Raw genomic sequence first — 26,314 nt, 5'->3', positions numbered from 1 at the left:
TTCAGTTACAATATGATGCGTTCAGGCGCAGTTCAGTGAAAACCCGCAGCAAATATTCATTTGTGTACACATATTTGCACCCAACGCCAGTCCTAAGTATTATTTACTTTTATTGTACAGTACAACATGTCCCATACTATTAGACAGAGGCATCACTTTTCCATCACAGCCTTTTAGGATGATTCTTTTATTCACAACAGTCGTTGGCCTTTAAGAGTTGTCCAAACCAGGTGAACCTCATTCATAACAGAGATAAAGATTCATCACCACTAAGGCAAAATGGTCTTGGCCAAAAAAAAAAAAAAAAAACCCTGATGAATATCACAATCCTGTTGCTTCATTACTGGCTAAAATATGTCGGACCTTTCAGTAGCTCATACACACAGAATGAATTCCAGTTTCACCTGATTCTTTCACTGCTCATTGGCCATCGTAACGTTTGATACAATAATATATTTACTCTTAAATCCAATTTCCACATACATAAGTAGTTTAAAGGACAAATACTGCATGGACAAATGTGAAATCACAGACCTTAAATGAGCCATTTGTACTACAATAAATACTATAAATGTGATATCTTGATTCAACTAATATATAAAAAACAGTAAATATGACTTCTAAAATTTATCGTTTAACAGTTTCCAAGATTTTACCTAAGTTGTGTTATATTTGTTTGGTCATTTTGTGTGAAACTCTTAGTTGCTGAACATCATTTGTTGGAACATTTGTTTATTCATTTCAGGGAGTTCAATATTTTAGCTTCAATACTTCTTTAGCGAGCGACCACGCAAAGTTCTAACGGCGGTCTGTCCACAGAGGTAGTCCCTTACTTCCCCCCCCTCTTTCAGTTCATGTTTAACTGCCTAAAATCTTGTATAGATATATATATATATATACACGACTACTGTTCTCTATGGTTCATATGAATACCGTATCACTCATTTTTGTCTGCTATACACATATTAATCGGAGAGTTATCGTCGCTTTGTGATAAATCGTCGCTCCTCGCGCCGAATGCCGACTCCTCCTCGGGGTGAGTCTGCTCGTGTTTCCGTTTGTGGAGCCTGAGGCTCTGCGAGCGGCTGAAGCCTCTCCCGCAGACGTCGCAGGCGTACGGCCTCTCTCCCGTGTGGAGCCGGAAATGGTTCTTGAGGCTCGACGCTCGCGTGAAACTCTTTTCACACTCGGGACAGTCAAACTTCTCCCCGAAGTGGATCTTCTCGTGCTCCCTCAAGCGGCCGGACTGGTTGAAGCTCCTTTCGCACACGGAGCAGTGGTAGGGCCTCTCCCCCGTGTGTGTGAGCCGGTGCCTGTTCATGGCCCCCGAGTGGGCGAAGCTCTTCCCGCAGTCCGGGCAGCAGAACGGTTTCTCTCCCGTGTGGACCTTCTGGTGACCCTTGAGTTGACCTTTCTGGGTGAACTGCTTGCCACACAGAGAGCACTGGTAGGGTTTCTCTCCCGAGTGAATCCGCATGTGGATCTGAAGGGCGGACATCTTGTGACAGTCTCTTCCACAGAGCCCGCAGCAGTAGGAGCTCTTCGTCAGACTGTCGTTACACTGTTCCTGCCCTGGTGAGGCTGGAGGACTGTCTTTATCGCTGTCAGAGACGTGATCGGGATCCCCTTTAGACACTGTGGGAACAAAGATGACAAGATGAAACACGCCATTTAGTGACCCTGAAGACAAACCCCCCCCCAAAAAACTCATTAATCTTTTTGCTTGTTGAAGGAATACTCCAGCCACAAAATGACCAGCTGTATATCAGTTACTCACATCAAGTTACCTGGAATTCTTGAAGAAAACATTGTTTTTCTCGCATGCCTTCAAGGTCTTGCTAAATTGAAGTAAATAGGAGCCACGTGGAACAACAGCAAAACTACAACTACACACACGTTTACAAACTAGCGCAGGATAATCCGGGTCTCATTTGTCCAGTCGTACGCTCACTACTCCCCAAACACATCGGCTTTGCTAAAACCTTCTAGTTAAAACAAACTCACGCTTTTGTGCAGGCGCGCTCGTCATCCGTGTGAGTCAGAAAATGTTTGGGAATTACTGATCATACACGTACAACTGAATAAATGAGACCTGGATTATTCTGCACTAGTTGTGTTAAAGTTTGTAAGCGGTCGGTTTGATGTCGTTAAAGGTGCTAAATACGAGATCGGGAGCATTTGGATTTGCCTCTGAGCGCCTCTCAACATGCCGACGGCTGAGGAGGTGGAGGAGCTGTGTCAGCATTATCGTCCGGCCAAGGAGTGAGTTTGTGTTCAGCAAGTACAACCCGACTCATTCCACTATGGACAGGCTCCCGTCTACGGCCGGCCGCTCACAGGACAATGTGCAATATTGCGATAATTATATTACTGGCGATGAATAAAGAGATATTTAAGGGGACTCATTTCTGTCTTTCTGCTGCTTGTTGAATTTTAAAAGAAGATTTTTAACATTCTTTTATTGAACAAACTGAACATCGAACTGAACACAAAAGGCAGCAATAAAGAAAGAAAGCTAATTACATTTTTTAAGTGCCGATTTCAACGGATACTAACTCAAAAATCCCTGAGTGCAACGTGCCAGTCTTTGGTGATGAGTTTGTTGTGAAAGTCAACATGGCGCTGACGATATAAATACTCTATGTTGTACAGCACTACACCTGTCACAACCTTAAAAAAGTCCACAGGTGCAATATTCGTTTTCCTGCCATCTCTATGAGAACAAGACAAGGGTCCACTCTGAAGCAAAGGCCTGAGTGGAGCATTCCACCGATTAAAAATAGACTCATCAAAGGACAACAATATGCAATGCTACACAGTTGACTGATTAGTCCCGGAGAGAATCAACTATTCTGTCCAATTTATCATCGAGAATTATTTTAAAAAAAACAATGGATCATATAAAATTCCAATGAGCCGAAAGAAGAAACACAAAATCACCACTAACCACAAGTGCAGGCTTCTCATTTTCAAAGCAGTCAGTCAGAGACAGCAAAGAGTCAGTCGGAGTGAACTGAAAGAGACACAGTCCACCTTTTATCATTCCAAATATCAAAGAGGTAGAGCGTGATGGTTCTTTCTCTAAGAAACCACCGCTGCTTGTGAGATAAACACAGTATAAAAAAAGGCAGCTTTTAAAAAAGCATTTTAACCGGACGGAAAAAAAAAAGTTTAGTTTTGACTCATAATTAATCGATGACAGCTGGAAAGAAAAGGAGAAGCCTGCTGCTGTGATCTTTAGGTAAGTTGGGTACACTCACGATGTGTCGTCACTAAACTAACTAGATCTGAAAATGTGTCTTTTTCTCTCCTTCCCACATTCACTCAGCTATTTAACTCCCTAAAACTATCCGGAGGGGATCATCTGAAAACGAAGGAACAAAGCTTTTTTGAAAATAGATATTTGTGTCCTCTGAGAAAGAGAGACAACTTAAGAAGACAACTTCCTGTTGCCTTGAACTGGGTGGTGAACATGTTCCTGTTCCAGGGTTTCAGTGTGAACAGAAACCTTAAAAACACGAGTGTGAACACACCGCACTTTCACACACAAACGCTGATTCCTCAGAATTACCCAGTGTCGTGTGGATGAAGTCTCTGCACACATGAAAAAAGGGTGAAATGAGAGAAAAGTGGGCTGAAACCAGTGAGTGATGCTTTAATCCAGTCATTCAGTGGAACGAGGTCCCGGTTAATGACTGAAGTAAAGACAGTAACGTTGTTTCTAATGTGAGAGAGATTTGCACTCCTGTAAAACAATGTCCTTACTGTTAATAAGTTCATCTTCTTCCTCCTTCACTGTAATCCGAATTTCTGTGTTGCTGTCCTGATGCTGCTCTTCAGTTTCCTCCCGCACGCTGCAATCCTCACTACCGGACAGCTGGCCAGGAGCTTCTTCTACACAACACAAAGGAAACGATACATAAATCATCATCGAAGGCATTCACGTTCCTAATATTATATAAGAAGGGATATCTGGAATCTCATGTTCACGTACCGCACAACGGCTCCTCTTCTTCCTCCTCTTTCACTATTACATTCATATGTGGACTGGAAACCACATCCTCCGCTCGGTCTTCTGGTTCTTGCGGGTTATTTTCACACTCGGCTGCTTTGTCACAGTTAGGACCCTCTGAGGGAGGGGGCTCAACTGCACTGGGCAAACTCTCACTGACCGACACCTATGAAGACAGTTAAATAAGAACAAATGGAAACAATGGTGTTAACGGTTGTAAAGAACTGTATAAATGCAGAAGAATAAACATTGAACATCTCAATCAAAGGGAAAAGGATTCTACTTTGAAGGCGCTGTGTATTCTACCTCAGAGCTGACGTTGTTGGCCAGGTCCGGCTGCGATGATTCACCAGCTGCAGCTGGAACTGGAACTGTGTCCAAGACGACATCTGTAACTGGTCCATTCTTGTTCTGCGTACATGACCTTTTGTGGTTTCTCAGAGTTCCTGCCAGTGAGAAGTGCCTCCCGCAGTCCTTGCACGTGTACGGCTTCTCCCCCGTGTGGATCCTGGTGTGCCTCCGGAGCTCTCCCGGAGCTACGAAGGACTTATCGCACTGCGTGCAGCTGTAGGGTTTTTCTCCCGTGTGAGTCCGCATGTGTGTCGTCAGCGTCCACTGCTGGGCAAATGTCTTCCCGCAGTCGGAGCAGTGATAGGGCGTAATGCCAGTGTGGAGGCGCTCGTGTCTCACAAGTGTACCCGACAAGGCAAACCTTTTGTCGCAGAAGGAGCACTGGTAGGGCCTCTCTCCGGTGTGAGTCCTCTGATGATCTCTCAGCTCAGCGGCTGAGTTGCAGCTCTTCTCACAGTCCGAACACGGGAACTTCTTCCTCGTAAAGCCTGCGACGACCTCAGAGTGCATCGCCTCTAAGTGCGTCTTCAGATGCCAGTGTCGGGAGAAGCTCTTCAGACAGATGGAGCAGTGATACGGCCTCTCCCCGGTGTGTGTCCGCCGGTGCAGCCGGAGCTCGCCCTGGCTGGCGAATCTTTTCTCGCAGAAAGTGCACGGGAAGGGCTTTTCCCCGGTGTGGGTCCTCTCGTGGATCATGAGCAGCCCCTTCTCTGGAAATCTCTTCTCGCACATGGAGCAGGGGAAAGGCCGCTCTCCCGAGTGAGTGCGTAAGTGGCGCTGAAGTTTGGAGGCGTAAGGGAAGTCTTTCCCGCACACTGAGCAGCTGTGAAGACACGGCGGTTTTTCATTCTCGCTCTGATCGAATGTCTTGGAGGGAGTATCTGCAGGCACGGTGCCAGGGATGGCGCTCTCTCCTGTGTGGACAGACAGACGGGAAAGAATTGTATTGAGGAAACAAAATTGTTGAGGAAACAGCTCCAAAGCAGTTTGTCCCCGAGCACAACGAACAGTGACGCTGATGTTCAGACGTACTGTAGGTCAGTTAGGTGAGGATTTATTTACGCAGACTCATTTAGAGTCATTGAATTATGTCAAAGGCACGAAATTGAACATTTGACAAATTTGAAAGGAAATTTTTTTTACTATAGGCCGATTATGGAACTGATTATCAAGAGACAGAAAAAGAGGGATCATAAATCTCTTCTGTGTGCAAGCCTTCAGATGTGGTGCATTCAGGTTCCTTCGTGCATTCACATCCTAATCGAAGGCCTTGGGTAAACTTGTCTTTTTCGGATCTTGCTCGCATTGAGATCCGACCTGTCAGCCCTTACATGCCCCCCCCCCCCCCCCCCCTCAGATGGGAGTTTTATTTCCTGAGCGAGAGCAAAAGGGAAAAGAGGAGGAAAACGGAGGCTGGAGCACAGCTGACTGAGTCAAGTTACTGCTGATGAAAACCCAACATTTCCTGATTTTGCTGCTTCAAAATAAAAGCCTTTAAATACTGTTATTGTGAAGAACTTATAGAAAAATAAGTTCATCACCAAATTAGCGGAGCTTTGTTATCAGCTGTTGTGCTATACTGTGAAGAGGAAGCAGACGAAATAAGGAGGGACTTGCATGCATATAGATGGCACTGGATGTTTATCCTGACTACGTGTAACATTTTGATATAATTAAAACTTAAAGCAAGTCAACATCTTATCATTTAAAATAGCTCCTGAGAAAATCTAAACATGCCTGTCAAACTTTCGGCAGTTGTGCAAGTAACTCGCTACCATTAGACCTCCGCAGCAGAGAGCTGGAGGTAAAATTAGCATTGCCATATTTAGATTTTTACCATCTTAGATCTAATATTACCTTGTTTATGTGTGCTGTTGCTGCCAAAGTTACAGACTGCTGCTGTATTAAGATCATTACTAATGCAGCCATAAGTCTTTGTAGTGTGAATTCCCTAATTAATCATATTTACAGATAATTGAATCCAGATGTTACAGGGGAACACCTGTAGGATGTTTTGCAATGCAATAAATACGTCCCACAATAAATATCACCTCACTTTAAATGTTCTACTGTGTACTACTTCAGACGACGATGTACTGAATACAATTTTGAGCCTGCACTTTATATTATAATATATTGGAAGGTATTTGTAATGTATCGGCAACGCCATTAACATATACAGAGCGACAGCACAAACTGCAAAAGTTCAGTGTCTACTCAAAATATTAAGTTTGACAAAGTTAGTATTTATGACACGCCTGTCCGATTGGACCGCACTATACAAAGTCACTCAGTGTACACTTTGCTGTTCTAATTCGTTTGCTCACTGAGATCTGAGAAATCCACTTCTTCTCCGTCAGAGTTGATCAGGCCTCCAATTTCTTGCGGTTCCTCCTCTGCGAGGATCACAGCTGGTCCGAAGACCTCTGGGTTTTCAGAGCCCATCTCTCAAATATTCAACCTGACAGAGGTGGAAAAAAAAATCAAGAGTCAGTAAACGACAATTCAATTCATAGCAAATCACTGAATAAATGAGAAAAAATTCAGGGACACTTGTCATGTATTGTGTGGACTAATGCGTTTCGGGTCATTTGCGATATTAACATGCATTCTCTGTGTTAAATAATGATGCATATGTCAATCATAGTCCTGTTACAGATCAAATGATTTCAACTATTACAAGCATAAACCAAAGCCTACATTTACATTTATAAATCTGACAGCCAAAAAGATAAGACTTCGCTTTTTCAGCAGATTTCATTCCCCTAAAACAAAACGCATTCACTGACTGTATCTAGATCTAGATTTATTTTAGGGGAAGTATTTGTGTGTCCCCTCCACATGAGAGTGCCCAGGAAGACATTCATCCCCCTGCTCAAGGACACTTCAGCAGGGCGGATGATTTGTTGTGACAACAGGACTGAACCTGGCTGAGGCCTGATGGACAGTCTACCGTAAACAAAATTAATCGTCCTTAAAATGTTGTCGTACAGCACAATGAAACTGTTATAGTGTATAATACCGTCAACATAATTGACGTCACTGTGCTTTCAAGTGGTTGCACGTCAAGAGGAAGCACTAGAAACCTCTTCTTCGTGCATCTTGCACAGAGCAGTTGACGTTAGCTCAGTAGCATTAGCTTGATGACACTCATCTTTGCTCCATCCCTTTTAACCCCCCCACATTAAATGTAGTTTAAGTTGAGGAGCAACCTCATTGACAAAAACCTGTTGTGGCATGGTGTGTTACAATCACAGCCATCATATCAAGAGCACCCGGTAGTACAGACACTAGTGTTTGACCTCTGAATGAAGTGACGATGACCAGCGCTTTGGTCAACGACCACCTCAGCCTTGGAGGAAACTGTTATTAGCCTGCTAGCCACTGGCGTTCACTAGCATTGCCGACACTAGCAATTAGCTAACGGTTCACAACCCCCTTAAGCTACAGCCGCAAGTCAACAATAACAAACAGTCCCGACGGATTCACCATTGAGTCCAACGTGAAAATAACACGTTACATCTTCTACAAATATCACAACCACTCGCTAACTCAGCTAGCTAACGTTTAACAACAGACAATAGACATTTTGACCAACCTCAGCATTGATTTTTCCCCCTCAGGTAAAAAAAAAAGTAGTCGCTCGACAGAAGTTTATTGAAACGACTTGGTAAATGTTCTACTTCTCTCTCATTTTCATGCTCGATTATGTTCAAACAATGTCAAATTATTGGCACCTAAGTAATGAATTAAGTTAAATAAGCGTTTGGCTCTGATGATAACCTTTCTAGCTTCAGCTGCTAGCCACTTACAGTAGTGGGGGAACTTCCGGTTGGCTTTTAACACCACAATAAAAGCCCGAATAATATAACTTATTGTAGTCTCTTATGTTATTTAATCATAATCTATTAGTAAATCAATATATTTTAAACCACTATTATAATCGGGTTGATTAAATCTGGCATGTAAATAGCGCATTATAAAAGTACCAGCAAAGTGTATTTATCAAAAGTACACTCTATATACAATACTTACCTACAGTTGTACTGTATATTGTTATCCAGTGTCAGCGGTGGAAAGTAACAAAGAATATTTGCTCAAGCACAAGTACAATGTTGACATACTTGTTCTTTACTTGAGTATCTAATACTTTATACTTCTAGTGTACTTTCTGATTTGAGGAACTGCAGCATTTAAATGCTCTTAGATATATGTTAGCGATAAAAAAAAAGAATTTAATATTCTATATTAATTTAACACTTTGAAAGGAGCTATTCTTTATTTTGAGTACCTTTACTTTTTGTTGATAATACTTATATACTTTTACTTAAGTAACATTTTGAATTCCGTACTTTTATTTATTATTATTGTGAGTATTTTTTTAGACTATTGTACATCTACTTTTTAAAGAATTCAAGGATACTTCTTGCACCTCTATTTTAAGATTATCAATAAGGAAAGAGTAGTCAGTGTGTGTTTCTATGTTGTTATTATTATTATTGTGTGTACGTGTTGTAAAAGCCAATCCTTTGGTGGGAAAAGGTAAACTGACAATACCTTTGGGTCAAAAAAGTCAAAACCAGCAGAAAAGTTCCAAACTTTTTATTTTTTTGATGATCCTATGTTGCCTCCTGTTGAAGGTTTTCCAAGCATATTGGACTTGTCAGGATGTCTCAGGATCCCCTGGAAGAACTGGACAACATGGCTGAGGAATAACATTATTATATTGACTGATGCATTGTGTCATAATGAATGTTATGACATCCTCTTGTGCTTTTCCTGCAGTGAGGATGCAAAATGTCTTCTATAAAGAAACAAGAGCGCTCTGATGTCAACAAGGCTATCATGTTGGATAAACACTTGGTTCATGTTCAATGTGATATTTCACATTTTCTGACTTTGAATAGAGACAAAACGATTGAGAATCATAATTTGTATACAAAAATATGGTCAAACTGAAACGTATTTCCTTCCAGTTTATATCCTCTCAGACTATTGTGAATTCCCAGGTTACATTATTGACTATTTTGTTTTGGTCTCCCCAGCGGTTTTGTTCGAGGTTTTGGCTTCTTGTCGTGAATCTTCAGATGCTTTCGATAACCTTGAGAGTAATAGAAGCACTTGCCACACTTCTCACAAGTATACGGTTTCTCTCCGGTGTGAACTCGCAGGTGAACTTTCAGAACGGATGCTTTAGAGTAGCTTTTACCGCAGATTGAGCAGAGGTGAGGCCGCTCTCCGGTGTGAGTCTTGAGGTGCACGTTGAGGTGGGAGGATTGTGAAAACGCCCTCCCGCACTGATCGCAGCGGAAGTTCTTTTCTCCAGTGTGCGTCAACTCGTGTTTTTTAAGCGAGTCTGCTGTGACACAACTCTTCCCGCACTCCGAACAGAGGAAAGGTGACTCTCCAGAGTGAATGCGCTTATGTATTTTAAAATAATATTCGTTTTTGAATGTCTTGCCACAGTCGGGACACGCGTAAGGCTTTTTGTGACTCTGGTGGTGTTTCTCCAGCTGGTGTTTCTGAGGGAAGTCCATGCCACACTCTCCACACACATGAACCGTTGCAGGAGACTCTTTAGGCGGGCTCTTCTCTTGAACTAATGTCCAATTTGGTAACTCTCCTGTGAGAAAAACAAAGACAATTACAGTCACTTAAAGTTCTGCATTTATAAAGTTTGGTCATGAATTAGCTTGAGTCAAATCACGTATATTTGTTTGCCTTTAGGCCGTGTTGCACCATCGCTTTCATTAAACAACTGGCAGTTATGAGAAAGGAATACATGGTACACATTCATCGAAAGAAATCAACGTGTGAACATTCATCCCTTTAGCAACTGAGGTAAACCAAATATTGCTCAAAGACATGGGGATTATTTTTGCTTTGCCACTTTTTTTGGTGACCAGCCCTTCAGGACAAAGCCGACACTAGTTCCACAATAAGAACCACTTATTGCTTTTACACACAAATGAAAAACACTTTGCAGCACAAGAAGACCGTAGTGGAGGCACAAGATCAGATCTACATGACTTATCCGTCATTCAATTCAAGAAATAACAATTTAACTAATTAAGATTAGTAAATTAAAGGTTTTCTACACAACAATCAGAGCATTGAAATAGCAGCAAACAACTACTAATGTAAAGATAAAGTGGAGTAATGTCTACCTGAGCAGAGAATGAAGTCGCCCTCCCTCTGCGCGTGTTGTAATCCGAGCTTCTTTGTGCTTTGTTTACATAGCCGGGCCTTTTAGTGCATGTTAGCGTGCATGTTAGCGTGCCCCACTAGCTAGCTCATGGCCGCTGCTATGCACTGCGCTCTGAATACCGAATTTAGCACCTTTAAGATTTCAATGAAAACACATGACCAGAGCTAAAGTATCTCATTCTACAGCTAGAGTTACCGCCTCGTGGCTGTTTGCTTCCGTCACCCAGTCGAGTTACAGTTTACATCAAAATGTCCTCACTTCATCATGTTATCCTATCAGACAATTGAGTAAAATTGTCATAATTAGCATGTGAATTCTTGAGTTATGGCCAACAATGCGTTTTGTGAGGAGACCTTTGACCTCCAAAAGCAAATAAGTTCATCTCCAGGCGTTCACGAGACATCACGTTCACTAGAATGGTCGTACGGACAACCTAAAAACATAATGCGGCGCGGAGGCATTCAAAAAACCTTGAAGTAAAGATAAAGGAACTTGTTGTTCCTTTGGTTTGCCTCTGACCTTTGTGAACTTTCATGTGCGTTTTGAGGTTTCCACGCTGCGTGAATCCTCTCCCACATATGAAGCACTTAAACGGCCTTTTCCCCGAGTGAATCACAAGGTGTCGCTGCAGAGCGGTGTTGTTAGAGAAAACTCTCCCGCAGGCCGGACAGTCGTAGTTCTTCTTGAGTCTGCGAGGCCCCTGGCATTGTTTCGACGGCTTCTTCTGAGGCTGTTCATGGGAGCTGCCGTGTTTAGGTTCTGTCCGTCTTAAAGTTTCTTCTAAAAAGAGAGAAAAAAAAAACACACACACACACACAAGGTAGTGAACATATGGTAATTCTCTTCTAAGGAACAATTATAAAGCTTCTCAAATAGGAGCAGGTCTGATTTGTCACATTGGGGCAGCAGAAACAAAAGAGCAACATTAGCATTCCTGTCACTGCAGACAGTCTCTCTCTCTTTCTTTGGCTGTTCCCTGTTAGCTTCCCTTCTGTCTGTGGATTGCTACAATTGCTGTTTCTGCTATATTTCTGTAGAAACAAAGCTTAACTCACTAATCAGTGAGCTAGAAAAAATGATTTTAACGACCTGTAGCAAACAGGCGACACTTGACCGATTATATTCAACTTCGTACATTCTTAATTGGGGTCACCCCTATAGTTAATGCAAACATATTTATTAATGCAGCTTTAAGCAACAAGTTTGTTTTTTATGACCCCTTTTCTAATATAACTACCATACAAACGTTATCTTTATTGCAATATAATCATGTACTGTAAGTTCATACCATATTATTCTCTATTATGTCTCCATGTCTATAGTACTGCGTCAGCTTTTATCTTAAATCTTTCAAGATATAAAAGTCAGAAACGATGCTGACATGTTTTGTTCCAGGCTCACTGCCTGTGAGTTTCCTGATGAACTGTAGATTCCTTTGAATCTAAGTAAAGATTGTATTTTAAGGCTCTTGAGAACTTGAGTAACATAGAAGATCAAAGTCTTTCTCATCTTGATTATACATCTCTAAGGTTTGCACGTGTTCCCACACAAAAACACAAGACACTCACCTGTAGATGCTGCTCTGTGATCCTGGTCCTGTGTTCCAGGTGGTCTGTGTTCTTCGTGGGGGTTCACCTCTGGACTCGTGTCGCTCAGGTGCATCTTCTCGGATGTAGTGACGTGTGGAAGAAGCGGTGCAGAGGGGGTGGAGATCCAGAGGAAGTCCCTGAAGCCTTTTCTGTGATCACGAGAGGTTTCAGATTATTATCAAGTGCCTAGCGATATGGTTTAATTGTTTTGTTAACCAAAGTTGCACCTCTGAGTGTGATGTCTCAGTCAACGACCACCTCAGCCTTTGAGGAAACTGTTGTTAGCCTGCTAGCCACTGACGTTCACTAGCATTGCCGACACTAGCATTTAGCTAACGGTTAACAACCCCCTTAAGCTACAGCCGCTAGTCAACAATAACAAACAGTCCCGACAGATCCACCATTGACACCAACGTGAAAATAACACGTTACATCTTCTACAAATATCACAACCGCTCGCTAACTATAACTTGATGCCTGCTTACTGATGTGTTAAGTTAAATAAGCGTTTGAATGTGATGATAACCATTTTAGCTTTAGCTGCTAGCCACTGACAGTAGTGTCGGAACTTCCGGTTGGCTTTTGAAACCACAATAAAAGCCCGAATAATATAACTTATTTCATTGTAATTTCTTATGGTTATATCTTGTATGGTGTTTAATTAATTAGTCAGGCGTTAATTAGTCAGACTGACACTTACCACTGACTAGGCATTGCGGTGCCAGTGCCACAAGGAGGATCTCGGCCTTGCGGAGTTAGTTGGTGTAGTAAGAGTTCAAATTTGAAGATATGGAAGAAATTATAAAATGTTTAGGGTTTTGCTTGGTGTAGTTTATTTATTTTCTTACCTAGCGTTGTTTTTTTTAACACTCAATGGCTGACTCAGCCAGGAAAAGGATTTGTATGAATGGTGTTCCTGGCTGACAGCGAGTGGATCTCCAGATCAGCTAACACGTTGGCAGGGAAACAGCGCAGCGCCGACCGGCACATTCGCGGCATTCGCGACACCGGCCGGCATTTGCGCAACCACCGCCGACACCGGCCGGCGTCTTTTTAGCCGTCTGTGCCGCCGGCCGGTTTTTGTGGCGTTTGTGTCACCGGCCGGCTTTTGTTCGGCCGGCTTTGCCGGTGACCGGCTTTTTTCGCGGCCGCCTGTGTCTTCGGCCGGTTATTTGGGGCATTTGTGCCGCCGCCGGCCGGCATTGTGCCTTGTTTGGGACCAGGGGGACTCATGTGCCTGCAGAAATCAAACCAAAGCATTTCTGAAGTTTCCTAGCAACCACTATGAAGCATTATGTTTTGAAAACTATCAATTAGTTAGTTTGTAATATTGTTCTTGAGTTTCAGCTGTGATTCATCATTTAACTTACAACAGAGTACCTGTGGATATGTCGAGGAAGGAGGATACAAAGACACAAGGCTTCAGCCTGAAGCCCGCCATGAAGGTGAGTGTAGATATTTGTAACTTAAAGTTAGCTTGAGCAATGTATGTTAGCTATAAATTGGACAGTTTTATTCTGAAACAATCGACTTACAGCTGACTATATAAACTATTTACTGCATAAGTGTCATTAGTGAAGTTATGAAGTTATAAACGCAGGTTCACATATTTAGTATCTATTTAGTGGCTAACTGCAGCCATGTTACCCGCTAGCTTTTTCCTCGCATTCAGGTTACCACAGCCAGCATTTCAATTTCATTTCAAACTGACCACCCGTCTCTTCATTCCCATTTTCTCCTTTGTGTCTGAGCAGGAGGAGGGTCCCCCGTCTACAAAGGCTTTTGAACCGTGCCCTCCAAAAGTGTCCACCTTTCGCAGGATGTGTGACCGCGGGGACCTCCCACTCCAAATGGACTACAACAGCAGAGGCTACCGTGTCTTTTGGAAGGTAGGATCGCTGCCCTCTGGTAAAGAGTTACTAATATATGGGATTTTCTCACAGCATTAACAAAAAAAAGCCAGGGTGCTAAATTTGCCATCAAGAAACGTTGTATGTCATAATGGCAATGTTGATAGAAACTCATTAACACATAAAATGCCCTATGGCGCATAAAGCCATAGCTTAATTTAAGGTTTGCAAAGAAAAAAAACATCAATCAGGCCATGAAGAAAATGTTTTTTCTTAAATTTACAATTATACACAAAATTTTTCTTTTTGTACACAAGCTACTGTTTATTTATCGTCATCATTATCGGCTCAGCTGAAGGCGACGATGAGTTTCTCACATATTCACAGGTCCAATGTGGGCTGTTATCCTCTAGGAGGCAGTGTAGATTTGCTCACTTGTAGGCCTCCACCTGTCTCATAGCGCCAATCACAGAATCCATCAATCACAAACTCTATAGAAACTCAAGGCAGTCGCAGCAAAACACAGGGACTAGTTGTGTATTTCTGTGTACTGTACTGCGTGTGTGTTTCAATACACAAGCCTCCACAGAGCCATTCGACTCCTGACTGGCACAGTGTGGGATGGATGCATTCTTCTAATCACCATGTTGCTTTATTTCTGCCACCACCATGCTGCCTGCCATTTCATAACTTCCCAACCGTCATGCAGCAACGATTGTTAGACATTTATTCATAGTAAGCAACGATAAATGAATCTAACTAATTATACCCTTTTCCTCCCCTTTTTCCTACTTCAAAGAGAGAAGGAAAGGTGGGTAGGTGAGCGAGCATTCTCGCTAGTTAGCTGTCTGTCTTCAGGTGAAAACACTGTCAAAACTCTCTTTGTATGAATTATTTCCGTAAAATGTTCAAATGAATCTTTGCGTTTGCAGAAAAATATGGATATCTTTTGTGCTCCTCACATGAAAAAGCACTCAGCAAATGGGATGTGGTGTATGAAATTGTTGTCATCTCCAACGCAGCTGTTATGCTTATTGATTCCCTCCATTACACACATGAGTCATTTTTAAAGTCCGCCAAAAAAGAAGAGTTTATTGCTTCTTTGGGTTTACACTTTGACTGAGAACAAGTGTCAATGGAATGTTTTTTATGAAACCGTGTCGGTTTGAGTCGAGGAGATACGTGTGATTAGTTGTTTTATGTAATTTCTGTCCTCAGGTGGCATTGGACAAGCTGGACTACAACTACTACCTGCCTCTGTTCTTTGATGGCTTGACTGAGACAGGTCATCCGTTCAACTTCTTCGCCTCTCAGGGAATCCACGAGATGCTGGAGAAAGGGGGCCCTAGGATCCTGCCCGTCATTCCCCAGCTCATCATCCCCATCAGGAGTAAGTCTGGCCCGGGCGTCTCCTCTCACGGTTCACAAATCACACGCAGCACAGCTCCCTTCACAAGTGACCCTGCGTGTGTTGATATCATTTCACCTTCACTGTGTTCCTCTGCCGCTGAGCAGAAAAATGTGGTTTTGTTTACTGATCTTAGATGAACCCCCGAGTCTAGAGGACATTCACAGTTGCTTATATAGTGTAGCCAGCTGGAGCCTTATTAGCTGTAGGCCAAATATCCCTGTGATTGGCTCTCACTTACTCCTGCCTCCCCAGTGCATTTGAAATCACTGATTGCAGACAAGCCAGTCTAAATCAAAGCCAAGTTATAAAGGAAATGCTTTCAAGGAGAAAGTAGTGTGTGTGTGTGCGAGTTACGTGTAATTCGTCTTATGTACCATATCATTGCAGTTGTCAGAACCACTCCACATTTACTGTACCTCCACCTGCCTGAACAAACAACCTGCAAATCAGAATCTAAAAATGGACGGACAGTTTTACCTTGTAGCCCCTTTTTTTTCTGACTGACCTCTGGCCTTCTGTCCTGCTCTTCAGAGGCCCTGAACACGAGGAACCATGCGGTGATGTGCAGCACACTCAGAGTCCTGAAGCGTCTGGTGGTGTCCGGTGAAAAAGTGGGAGAGGCTCTGGTGCCGTACTTCAGACAAATCCTCCCCATTTTCAGAATGTTCCACGAAAAGAGCAGTAAGTTGAACTGAACAGTTTAAAAACACTGCTGCCGTCCAGTCCCAGCTGACCACAGCGTTGAAGAAAATGAACTTCGGTCCGTCCGGTGGATTTGAAGTCAGATGGAAGGATGGCCACAGGTGGTGCTCTGTGAGCCTTGACATCAAGCTCACAGTCTGCGATGACCCCGACTGAGCCTAAATATCTTTGTTGTCCTCGTCCTCAGGCACTGGAGATGTCGTGTCCGGCCAGAGGGGCGAGGACATCAGGGAACTGTTCCGTGAGACTCTGGAGCTGTTTGAGCACCACGGAGGAATCGGTGCCTTCCTACAAATTAAATACGTGGTGCCTACCTACAAATGAGGAGGACCCCTGATGTTACTCTCTACTCCCTTTGCTTTTTAATATATATATGTTCTGTTCAATCCATAATACATTCATTTGAAATTAATATTGAAATTTATTGTATTGTTGTGGCGCTTGCGCGACATTTTTTCAAATTTAAATCTATTTCTTTCTTTAACAGACTGATTAAAAAAAGAGCATACCTTTATTATTCGTATTATAAAACCATTATTCTTCTGCTACTTTTAAAAGGCAGAAACATAAAAATGACAAAAATAAATCTGCCTCAAAACGTATATCTTGATTTTGCTATTGATTCGCAAAGTATTGCACCGTCGTACCTGACGATTCAGCTGTTTGGTACCCAAGAGTGGATTTACAGCACCACCCACTGACAGTTTACCGTAACTTCCCCCCCCATTCCGTCACTTTCTAAACAGCAACAATGTATCACATACCGCCGTGCCCATGAGCAGGGCACTGAAGTCAATGCTTGCTCCTGCTGGAGCACCATAAGCCTGGTGGGCCCTCTGAGGCGCTCCAGTGAGATGCATTTGGGTTTTGGTCCCACGGGTTGAATGCTGGATAATGACCGACGGTGACTGTGATGCGAACAGGCAGAGAGTTAACTTTAACATGAACAGGATGTCATTTCTCTGAGCTGGCTGGTTCTCTGCAGCAGGGTTCTCTTGGATGCCACGGTGATGATGGGGCCTACTTCCTGTATAAACAATGACTCTTATTCAGTAGATTCAGTATTTTTGGTGAACTGACCCTTTAAATCAGAGGCCCTTTTCATAATTATCATAAGAGTACTGTTAACAAAATAGTTTGCTCCAGCACGAGTCCTCTGGTGTCTCTGTAGAGCTCCGCTGTGAGAGTTTCTTCCCACACACACACACACACACACACACACACACATGGCTTTCATCCAATCCGATCATCAGTTTGATGCACATTAGGAATGTTTTCTTTCAGACTAAACATCCAAATACACATTTAGGTGTTGATCTTATTACACGTTGTCTATTTGTGTCTGTAGACCCAAAGGTAGAATTAGATAAAGCGTAGTTTGAGTATCTAAACATAACATTTCAGAAAAATGTGTGTAATTCTACAGTAAATATCTTTCAAGGCTGTTTTCTCTAAATTAATTTTTCCTCAGACATTTTGGATGGATCCTCACGTTAGGTACCAGTTAGACATCCTTATATGATTGGTTATTAACTATCAAAAGACGGGTAATAAGCTGTTTGTGGAGAATCAATGTAAGGATACATTATTTCAGATGTAGACAAAAAAAAAACAGACACGTTTCTGAAAAACGTCTGTATTCCATCGACATGGATTTTAAAATAACAAGGATATTGTGCATAATTCTTTTTAACATTAAGTATTAGTATTTGGCATGCATGATACAAAGGCACTCAAATTGTACAGATGGGCTACGAGAGGAGAGTAAACCAAAACATGGATGCAAGAAAGACAACACAGCTCCCAAAATATTCTTGGCAACCCACGCCGACTCTGTAGCGCTTATTTTCAGACACATTAATAGTCCCAGCTGGAGGCGGAAGGAAGAAGAGCAGGAGAGAAGCGCGTTTCACTGTAATATCATCAAACACAGTTAACAACAACAACAACAGAAGTCATCATTAGATCAACTGCTAGATGTCCAGCCTGGCATGTTGCTTCGGTCGACCGAGCTGTCGGGTTGGTCCGATGCGTTTCCCAGCGTGTGTGCGCTGATGCTGCCGCAGACCCTGGCGGTAAATGAAGCTCTTCCCACACTCCCCACACTCGTAGGGTCTCTCTCCGGTGTGAAGCCTGTGGTGCACCTTCAGTTCCTCGGCTCTGGAGTAGCCTTTCCCGCAGACGCTGCAGATGAAAGGCCTGTCTTTAATGTGGGTCTGGTAATGTGCCGTTAGGTACGAGTTTATCCGAAACGTCTTGCCGCAGATGGAACACGCGAACGGCCTCTCCCCGGAGTGCTGCATCTCATGCAGCTTGAGCGAGGAGGCCGTGTGGAAACCTCTGCCGCACTGCGAGCAGAGGAATGGTTTCTCCCCAGTATGGATACGCTGGTGGATTTGTATGTAGCTTTCATTGATGAACCTCTTGCCACAGTCGGGACACGAGTAGGGCTTCGCCTTGATGTGGGTTTTCATGTGTTCCTCCAGCTTTGCTTTTTCATTGAACTGAACGCCACAGCGGCGGCAGAAGAGAAGCTGCGCTGCGCTGTGCTCGACCGCGTCCGATTCCTCAGCCGTGTCTGTGTGCGTAGTAACGTGGTGTGCTTGCAAAGCTGAATGATTCTCACATTCTTGTCCGCATTCCAGGCAACGGAGGGAGGATTTGATCCTGGACTCCCCCGGCAGAGACTTCAAGTATTCGGAGAGTTCTGACGCTATGGGATTCACCTCATCGTCGAAATCCACAGCGCCCTTTCGACCTTAACGGACACAAAAATGAGAGACAAATCATGTTTTACTCTACAAGTATAAGAATCTTTGCACTGTTTAAGACTTCAGTTTTACTTCACTTATGCTTTACATTGAGCCAGGTATTTATTACTGTACTTCTTTCCAGGTGGAAACAGTCATTTCTGTATGGTTTCATTTGAACTGCTCTTAAAAGTAGAACGTGGTAGTTTGAAGGTACGTTTGTTTTGGTTTAAGAGCTCTCACATAAGTGGACTTTGTAGTGCGTTTTGAGATTTCCCTTCTGGTTGAAACCCCGGGCACAGATGGAGCAGCAGTAAGGTTTCTCTCCCGTGTGGATCAGCCCGTGCCTCTCCAGCTTGTAGGCGTGAGGGAATTCTTTGCCGCACACGGAGCAGTGGTATTCCATCTTCTCTTTGGGCTGCTTCAGGAGCTCCGGAGGTATTTCTATTGGAACACGAACCATCTTTCTGCCGGGGCGCTTCTTTCCTATGCGGGGAGAAAGGAGGTGAAATGACAGGATGGTTGGGCTGAAAATCTAAATGATTAGAGGGCAGTCGTGCAGAAATACTTGACCTATGCCCTACATTACCAGTCATCCCATTGGTGAAGCTGAGCTAACATGGGGTAACATGGTATGAGACAATTCAAACACAGACTGCTGACCTTTGGTAAAGCAATGATCATTGCTGAGGATGAGCTGCAGCTGCACGACCACGCTGGTTATAAACTCTATACGGACATTTTTATTTGCTCTTACCAGCAGAAACACTTGTGTTGTTTCCTTCTCCCTCAGCAGATAGTTTGGTATCTTTCCTTCTTCTGTAAGGTCGCTTTGCTGGTAAAAGATTAAAAAAATAAAAAAAAGGTTTATTTCTTTAATCTAAAACAAAAAAACAGATGTTAAACTGATATATTAATATGGGTTGGGTATCGAGAACTGGCTCAAAATTAGATTAAACCTTTTTAGGAACCAGTGAGTTGTTAGGAAATCAATCTTAAAGTTTGCATGTTTATGTTGTTTACAATATGGCAGATCAGAGCTCAAACTTCAAGTGTTTTTTATGACAGAAAATGGATGAAATAATGCTTCCTCGTCCTCTAATGAACTTCCTGTAACTACCGTATTCATCTCACCTCCCACTGAGCAGATCCACTGATGATACCCCCCCACAAATATCCACATCTTAATGTGTTCTTAAACCTGTTTTTGGTTGTCTTGCTTAAATAATACACGACGAACCACGCAGAAATGGATTCAGAGTCAACTAAATCAAAGCGATACCCGACCGTATGATTTATTGTCTTACCAGCAACCCGGCGGACATGTTTGGAGTGCAAATCCTCTGATTCAACGATGGTAGGGAAATTTATCTTCCTTCGGGTGCGCCTTGATACTGTCAGGTAAGATAAGAGGTAAGACTTATTACAACAAAACAATAACATGCAAAAAAGATCACGTCAACAGCACATCAAGAACACTCACTTCCTGGCTCTGCCTCCAGGTCCTCACCAGACAACACCGGAGCTTTACAGATCTTTCTTCTGCCCCTTCTTTTGACTTCGTGACAAAGAGAAACGGCAGAAAATTGTTGCCACGTGGAAAGAAAAAGTTATTATATTGATGCTGAAACCCACCCAACTTCTATTATATTCTATTATATCAATATTGAGAAAGTGTATTATAATGAAAATCGTCTTTCCAACACTTCACTCACCGGGAGGAACTTCTTTCTCCGTGTCCGAGGCGTCTAATGACACCACCGTTACATCCGGAACCTTCTTCTTTCTTCTGAGTCTCTTCCCTGGCAACGTTTGTGTGCAAAAAGACAACCGAGTCATGACCATCGCTTACAACCTGAACACTTGTCATTGTTTTTCGTTTGACTTGTGTTTACCACGATGTACGGGCGAGACCGCTGCCATCTTTACTACTCTCTCTTTCTCCTCCCCTTCTTCCCTTTCTTCTTCCTCCCCCACAGACACAACTTCCATGATGAGCGTTGGACTACTGCTGTCTCTCTGGTTTTGGCCTTGCAGCTGAGACTCGGACTGGACGACACCCTGTGATCATAATCATCAAAAACCATCAGAAACGGCCTCCCCGGGTAACAGTACTTAGGAGGGTAACTTCAGTGTTTTTCAACCTATTTTCTCATGTTTTTCTGTCTCTAAGTAGCTCATGGAATTGGTTCAGTATTGGTGCCGAGTGCTGCAGATGGCAGACACATTTAGTGGCTGCAATGGAATCATATCGGGCAATTCCTCACCGTCAACGTACGTCCAATAAAAGTGCTCGTTTTTTGCCACTGACAGGCTCAGATTGTCACTACAGTTCTCTGACAACATTACGGAAAGGAACCTACAGAGGAATACAACGCTTTTCTTTACCCTCGCTTGTTCCCGTCTGTTTGTTTTTGTGTCATGTGACTCGTTGCAGGAAGACAACGGTGGAAACGTGAGTGAGACTTGGAGAGAGGAGTGACGGTGTTTGTGTGCTGGAGTACAGAAAGCGGAGCTTAGCATTAATGTGGATAACTTGGACGCGACGTGAGATGTTAGAACGAGACCAGACCAGATCAAGAGAAAGAAAAAACGTTTTATTTCTCGTTTTGTTTTCCGTAATGTTGTCAGACACTTATAATAACAATCTGAGGCTGTCAGTGGCAAAAAGCAAGCACTTTTGGTGGATTTACATTAACAGTGAGGAGTTGCCGTGAGCGATTACATTACGGCCCATTTAGCGGCTCCTCATTGCAGCGTTCTCCTTTAACACTGAACCAGTTTTTTTTTTTATTGTTTTCCCCATTTGTCACTAAAAATATGGAAGATAGGGTTGAAAAACACCAAAGTCACACATTAAGCCTGCAAACAGGGCAGAGATAAAATGCATTTGATAGTAGCGGTTATAGAATGTAATCCAAACTATTCTGTGTTGTTTTCCGTATCTGTGTGTGGGGGCTGATGTCTTGATGTCTATTAATTACTATTATTATTATTATTGGTAGCTGTTAATTAGTTAAAACCACCAATTTATCTTCCCTGCAGTGAGATACACAAGACTCTTTCCTCTGGTAACTAAGTAACTAAGTAACTAAGCAGAAGTTACACTGTCCAATCATTTTGTAAAGTCACTTATTTGTGGCAGGCACCCTCTGCATGGACAGTCAGAAATCAACACATCTGGGGCACTTCAGGGATGGATAGTAATTCTGCTGCACATTACAAGTCATTTTCATGTCGTCATTTCTTACTTTCCACTAAGTCAAGCTGGAAAAGGTTTTGCAGGGCACATATTAACTAAACTTGTTTTGTCATTCTGGAGCTTGTACATGTGGAGCTGTTGAATTGTATTACATGCAATGTAATGATATGCTGTATATGCCATCAGAAGGTTCAACAGACCGCCCTTATGTGTCTGAAGACAAATTACCTTGCTGGGCTGAGGACTTTCTCTGCAGCCAGAGCCTCGGTCAGGACCGCCTCCTGTAAAAAAGATGGTTATCTCAGGTTGAAGAGAAACCAGACATGACAACTGATATTCCACACTTTCAACACAAATAGCTGCACTAATGTAAACTAATGTTGTGTGTTATGACCACTCATTTGACTGTTAACAGAATGATGACAGAAAATAGAAGAATGAAGTCTCTGTACAACGGAGTTTTCATGTATTCTTGTTTTGGAAAATACTAAATAAATAAATATTTGGTTGCAAATCCCCAGAACATGTCCTCAATTTTTAACGGCTGATCAAAATGTGCTTTAGCAAATAACCTCTATGGGAAACTGAAACAACATGCTGCGCTGAATCACTTACTGGCGTCCCATTCAACCACTTCTCCATCAGAGTTGATCAAACCACCAATTTCTTCATCTTGCTCTTCTTCCTCCTCCTCCTCCTCCTCCTCCTCCTCCTCCCCTGCCTCCAGTCTGACAGTCAAGTGGAGCGTTTGGTCCTCTAAGTTCGCAGATGCCCTCTTGAGTTTGTGTGACATCAGGGTCGTACGTTCAGGAGAATCCTGAATACAGAACACAGTGCGAAAAAAGTAGTGACACCAGATTTGGACGTTTCTCTCATTTGGCTGGAATAATAAAAATCTCTAAACCGACTTTGAAACTAAAACTAAAATTTGCATACTGTTTGGCAAGGTGCTGATCTTTTGGTCTCTTCTGCGTCTGCAGTCGTCGATGTGGATTGTTGTTCATCGAGGCTCTGGTCTTGAGCAGGACACTCATCCCCCGCATGTGCTCTCTGATTGGATTTCGCGTTCCTTTTGCGGCTGAGGGTCGTCTCGCGCGCCGGACAGGAGAAGGGTTTCTCCTCTGTGTTATTGCACTGATGCAAAGTCACATTGGCTTTTCCCCGTATGCAGGATATCTGAGGTTTCTCATCCGTGTCCATGAGCGCGTGTGTCTGCTGCCCCTCTCTGGCCGAGGAGCTCTGCCCGTAGAGGGAACATGTCTCCGCTGAATACACCCTCTGCTCACCCTTCACTCCGTAGGAAATGCCGCTCTCCTTCCCGCACGCTTTGAGGTCGGGATGTCGAGAGTGTACGGAAGAATCCTCCTCTTCTCCCTCGGAGCTGATGCTCTCATCTGCGTTTAACATGACAAAGTGAAAAACAGAAATGTGAAAAATCACGAGCGAGTCTTTTTGTTTTGTGTACGTCATCGAGCAAGGTGATGCTGGTATTTAAGATTGTCCACTCACGATTTTCACTCACAGTCCAGCCTTCCTCTTCCTCTTTGATGATTACTCGAATCTCTGGTGTGTCGCAACTATAGTCGGGGCTCGCTGGTGCTTTCTGTGAATCACGACGTGGCGAATTCTGGTCGTCATAGTTCTCATTAAGACTCAGCGACAACGGATCTTGGAGTTCAGGATCCTATTGAGAAGCAAAGACAGAGACACTAATGCTCAGTAATGAACGCAGGAAGGCAAACAGCAACAAAGCTCAGAAACCTTTGGAGTCATAATATAAATTCAAAATATAAAGCAACATGTTTTTACACGAGCCTTGGGCTGTAATAACAAAAGCAAATCAAAGAGGTGGTTATTCGCTGCACTATTCAAACTTATTTTATGAATTATGACTTGTTTTTTGCCAATCATTATATTTTCTATTACATTCTATGGATATTAAAGGGTATACCTTCTGTATTTTTTGCCCTGTTTTTGTGTCTAAGTGACTAATGGGGGACAACATTTTGTTTAAATTGGTGCAGTATTGAGTGAGAACGCTGCAGCTGGCAGCCACTAAACGGGCTGCAATGTAACAGCTCAGCTCAAGGCAATGTTTACATCCACTAAGAGAGCTTGTTTTTGTCACTGACAGGCTCGTGTCAGTGGCAAAAACAAACACTTTTAGTGGACGTACAGTACATTGATGGTGCAAGATTTTCCCGATATGATCATTTCTAAAATTGTTGCACCTATTAGTCACTAAGACACAAAAACACTGGAAAATAAGGTCCAGGTTGAAAAACCCCAAAGCTACCCTTTAAGATGCCTTGCCTGTCTTCTTTTTTTTTTTATTGATACATCGTACCAATTAGTGATTGTGTAATTGCCCGAGTTGTTTGCTGCTTTATTGTTTTTTTATCCTGTCCAAGGTTTTATTTTTTTCAACAACCTTAGTGCAACATATACAGTGTGCAGGGCTTAAAAATATTCTTGCAACATAAAATGTAAAAGTTAGAAATAAAAAAAACGAATCTTTGTTTTTTTGTGTCACATACACATGGACGCATTTTGCTTTAAATCTCTATTTAAATTTACTGAATCGGTTTAATATTGAATATAAAAACTGAATATTACGGTTAATATCTGACTCACATTGACCTGCAGACGATGGTGGGATTGCAGTGCCTTTTAACACAGCGATTAACTGTTACGCATAACTATACTTTTAAGTATGCAGTTTATTAAGTACACCAAGTTATAATCAATAAATCCTACCTTTATGAAGGTTATATAGTTACATTTTTCTTCAAACTGTTGTACTGAGGTGTCATATACAGCAGCACAAAAAAGGCTCTCGTTATAAACTTTTTCTAATTTTTACACGATCATTTTAATGTTATAACAATATTCATGCATCATCAGCTTGTGTACCTGTATAACACATCTATGCAACGTGCACTGATACACAGTGCATTACTGTGTCACTACATTTATACATTAATAGAGTTAGAGGTGTAGTTCAGTTCCTTTTATCATTCTATTTAATGTGAATTATTAAAAAGATTAAATTCTTGTAGTGTATTTTGTGTCATTTTACTGAGAAGAAAGCCAACATTTGGCCTGCTTACATCCAGTAAACGTGCTGTGCATCAAGCATAAGGCTAAAATAGTACTTTTCTGCAACCCTTTAACGGATGATGGCTCGTTCACACAGGTGACACCAGTCTTACATGCATGACTGCAATAATACAACTTCTCTGTTTTGTTATGCTAGCTAGAATTATTCCTCGCACTGTGAGCTATCTGACTTATTATTTTCTTTACCAACACTTTGGGCAAGTAACAAGCTGTGAGAGCAGCGCAAATTTTTGTTAACGTTAAGTTGTACATGTTACTGAACGTTAGTTTAATAACAAACACCACTAGCTATAACGTAGCATAGCACTCAAGCTATTCTCACAACATTTAGAAGCTGTTGTTGAATGTGGAATTGAAATGTGTTTTAATGTTTAATCCACTCTCACATAACAAGGTAATAGTCATTACGTATTCATGTATACCAGGTTAACGAGATACGTCTACCTAGCTAACGTCAGTTAACTATAACAGTAACGCTACATCCAAAATCCCAGCAAACGACGGTTAGCTGCACAATAATACGCAGGTACCTCAAACATAATGCGATGCTGTCGCCGGGTTTGAAGGATGTCATAAGAAAACCAGTGTGAAGAGTGAACGAAGCTAAAGTGTTGCGTTATTCTGGGTGACAGCAGCCCGTCATGAACTACTAACTGCCTGTGCTAGTAGCTAGTTGCGAGACCACTTCTTCTTCTTCTCTAATTTGATTGGCGGATCGCAACCAACTTGAATAGCTGCATACCGCCACCTACTGTACCGCAAGTGTGCAGTTTCAGAGTAAACGTTTCATCACTGTTCTAAGGGATAAAAATAATAAAAAATAATAATAATGAATTAAAAGAGAAACAACAACTAAATCCTACATTCTAATCCCGTTTCTTTTGCGACACTACTTCTTCTGTGGGGTTTTTTCCTCCCCTTTTTGCAGCGATTCCGGTCTGTGATGGGAGGGTCAGGCCCACAGCGCCATCTAGTGGACAGTGTAGAGTAAATCATGTAAATATTGACAGTCGTCATTTTACCACAAACCAGTAGAAAGTGAAGACACCCAAATTGGGCAATAAAGTGCAAGTGGTGGGACGTGACTTCGTACATTTACTTAAATTCTGCACAACGAGC

The 26,314-nt window shown here is 42.5% G+C and overlaps 2 protein-coding genes across 2 annotated transcripts; one reads left to right on the top strand and one right to left on the bottom strand.

Moving 5' to 3' along the window:
• Positions 1-93: 93 nt before the first annotated feature.
• Positions 94-26,111, bottom strand: LOC142950115 (uncharacterized). The gene is made up of 20 exons (XM_076092013.1): positions 25,726-26,111; positions 23,585-23,759; positions 23,012-23,469; positions 22,691-22,892; positions 22,304-22,356; positions 20,769-20,934; positions 20,589-20,675; positions 20,357-20,431; positions 20,181-20,267; positions 19,631-19,708; positions 19,117-19,359; positions 18,098-18,881; positions 16,888-17,031; positions 12,140-12,309; positions 11,091-11,351; positions 9,387-9,986; positions 4,319-5,277; positions 3,995-4,178; positions 3,766-3,894; positions 94-1,635 (listed from the first exon to the last, which is right to left on the bottom strand). The coding sequence occupies exons 1-20, from the start codon at positions 25,732-25,734 to the stop codon at positions 938-940; spliced, it is 5,562 nt and encodes a 1,853-aa protein (XP_075948128.1). The 5' UTR covers positions 25,735-26,111; the 3' UTR covers positions 94-937.
• LOC142949773 (parkin coregulated gene protein-like) lies at positions 13,244-16,709 on the top strand. The gene is made up of 4 exons (XM_076091600.1): positions 13,244-13,605; positions 13,915-14,049; positions 15,229-15,400; positions 15,953-16,709. Exons 1-4 carry the CDS (start codon positions 13,549-13,551, stop codon positions 16,114-16,116), a joined length of 528 nt encoding a protein of 175 aa, XP_075947715.1. The 5' UTR covers positions 13,244-13,548; the 3' UTR covers positions 16,117-16,709.
• Positions 26,112-26,314: the final 203 nt, after the last annotated feature.

Source organism: Anarhichas minor, unplaced genomic scaffold, assembly GCF_050575085.1.
Source record: "Anarhichas minor isolate MPS153535 unplaced genomic scaffold, ASM5057508v1 ptg000014l, whole genome shotgun sequence".
In the NCBI taxonomy this organism is placed as follows: domain Eukaryota; kingdom Metazoa; phylum Chordata; class Actinopteri; order Perciformes; family Anarhichadidae; genus Anarhichas; species Anarhichas minor.
The sequence above is the reverse complement of the archived record's forward strand: the minus strand, read 5'-3'. Positions and strand labels throughout refer to the sequence as shown.